This window comes from Dermacentor silvarum, chromosome 1 (genome assembly GCF_013339745.2).
Source record: "Dermacentor silvarum isolate Dsil-2018 chromosome 1, BIME_Dsil_1.4, whole genome shotgun sequence".
NCBI classification, from domain to species: domain Eukaryota; kingdom Metazoa; phylum Arthropoda; class Arachnida; order Ixodida; family Ixodidae; genus Dermacentor; species Dermacentor silvarum.
This window is the reverse complement of record NC_051154.1, coordinates 285,378,272-285,380,629: the sequence shown is the minus strand read 5'-3', so window position 1 is coordinate 285,380,629 and position 2,358 is coordinate 285,378,272. Positions and strand designations below refer to the sequence as shown.

At 53.2% G+C, this 2,358-nt stretch overlaps 1 protein-coding gene across 1 annotated transcript; it reads right to left on the bottom strand.

The window, feature by feature from the left end:
- Nucleotides 1-509: 509 nt before the first annotated feature.
- Nucleotides 510-1,295, bottom strand: LOC119441269 (arginine/serine-rich coiled-coil protein 2-like). Its single transcript, XM_037705900.1, has one exon. It carries the CDS (start codon nucleotides 1,293-1,295, stop codon nucleotides 510-512), a length of 786 nt encoding a protein of 261 aa, XP_037561828.1.
- Between the last annotated feature and the right edge of the window lie 1,063 nt (nucleotides 1,296-2,358).

Below are 2,358 nucleotides of genomic sequence, written 5' to 3'. Positions count from 1 at the left end.
TCCTAACAACTTTGCAATATAGTGAGCGCACTTTAAAGCATAGATCCGTGTCCTGAAAGCGGTGCGGCGTATTGCTAAAGCATTTCTCTCATTTACCGCTAAATCGCCACTTAATTTTTTTTTCTCTTACACTCTCCGCACTTGCAACGTTGCCTGCCCTCGACCACTCGTACGGCTGAGCGCCGCCAAGAAGCTGCTTGAAGGCTAACTCCAATTACCCACCTTCCAGAGAGCGCTTTGTTTAACCGAAGACACCTATTTTCTTAAGTTAAACCGGCAAGAGAATATCATACACCCTTGCAAACAACATCTGCAAGCAATAAATGAACAGTTTAGTACCTTAATTTAGAAATTTATTTTGAATCGCTTTCCAGATGCGCCAGCCAAGATTTTTTATATGAGCGCGTCGCGCCGACTAATTTCTTGGTCTTTATCGGGCGGCCAAGGCAAATCCCAACAGCGGATTTTCGCTGGATCTGACCAGCCCGCTTCAGCGATGACTTGGGTTCTCACTTCCGCTTCTGGCTTTTCGTAGCTTTGGCCGCAGGCTTGGTACGCCGGGATCTCGACGAGGTGCTGCTCGCCGCCTTCTTGGACTTGACCCGCCGACCTCTACGTGTCGACGACGAATGAATGCTACGGGCGTGGCGCCGCCGTTTCCCGCCAGTCTTTGTAGTCGCGCTCACTGCAGAAGAGGTGCTCTTGGAGCGGTGGTGACGGCTCTTGCGTCCCCTCTTTTGTCTGTGGCTGGTCTCCGAGGCGGTGGTGGATTCTCCTCGGTGGCTGGCTTTGCGCTTGTGGCCACCGCGGCCGCTGCGGGACGAGCGCCTGGATCTGCCGCGGCTCTTTCCCCTCTTGGCATGATGGCTGCTGCTGCCGCGGGAGTGACTGCGCGAGCGGTGTCGACGCTTGGTTGCCTTGGTAGCGGCAGAGGTGGCGTCGCTCGGGGAGGAGCTTGGTGATCGCGCCTTTCGGCTCACCCTTGGCGCCTTCCGTGAAGGTCCCTTGCTGGTGGACGGGACGTCCACATCGGCATCGGGTTGCGGTTCATCTGACGCCTTCCTCACCTTGGCAGAAGCCCTGGTGGCGATGGCTTGCTGCGCTGCCGTCTTCGCTGGCCGGGGCCTCGTTGTTGGTGGAGACGGGTCCTTTGCCGGCCTTCCACGCGTCCGCTTCACGACTGGGGCCTCTTCAGATGTATTGCCCCCATCGTCAGCAGCAGCGGGCTTCCGCTTAGCCCGGGTCTTCTTGGGCGGAGCCTTTTCCTTCTTGGCTTGGTCCTCCTCCTCTGTCATGGCGGCAACAGCACGGCACTCTCCCTCGGCCTCGGTCCTCCGTCAGCCCTCGTTCAAGCGGTCTCCCTGCCGTTGACCTCAGCCTTCGGGCTGACAGGGAATGGGCCGCAGGCCTGGCTTCAGGAGGAGCCAAGCCCAGTGGGAGGATGGCCAGTTGCCGTGATCGCAGCCAAGGCGGCACCGCCCAGCCGAGCCTGGTTCGCGAGCCCCGTGGAACGGCGCATGAAGTGCCGGGCTTCTTTCTCTTCCGTTGTGCCGATCTTCTCGTGAGCAGCGCTAGCTTTACGGCGTTACAATGCTTGGAGCGGTTAGCAATGTTAATGCAAACAGCGTAAACAACACCCCACATTTATTAACCGTCCGTTTCAACCACAATGTTAGTACTACCAGATGCTTCGGAACGGGGATACAAGTCAGAATTGAATTCGTGCATTTCGTAATCGCACGTGTTGCTGAGAGAAGCTCTGCAGTACGGATATAACACGAAATCCTACTGATTTATATGTGTATGACTCAAGAAGCGGACTTATACTTTTGCAATTTTAAAATGCTTCTAATCCTAAGTCTATATTATTGTTTTTTTGCACTCTTTCAATGTAAGCTAATGCCCATATTCCCAGCCCTATGACTACTTTATGGTAAAACAGGATACTCTCTACTATTATGAATGCATCACCACCAAGCAATATGTTTCATCAAATTTGAGACTTTTTCTAATATTTGGTGAGTCAACAGAATGCCTCCTTGTGCCTTAAAGGGGCCCTGAACCACTTTTCCTCGATGTGGAGGATCGCATTTCAAGTGAAAATAGGCTATTTCAGAAACAATTTGCCGCAAAAGGTACTTCAATGCGTTAAGCAGAAGCGGAAGAGTTGGTTATAGAACACGGCCTCCACTGTGCTCACGCTCCTTCGTCAATGCCTTGTACTGCGAATGCTACGGAGTTGTGGGGCGTGACCACAACGCTCCACCTTCTAAATGCCACTGTGGCGCACAGTTCAAATTTCATTTTGGATGTTAACGTAGACGAAACGATTTCCGATTTTGGTGCCTGCGACGCGCT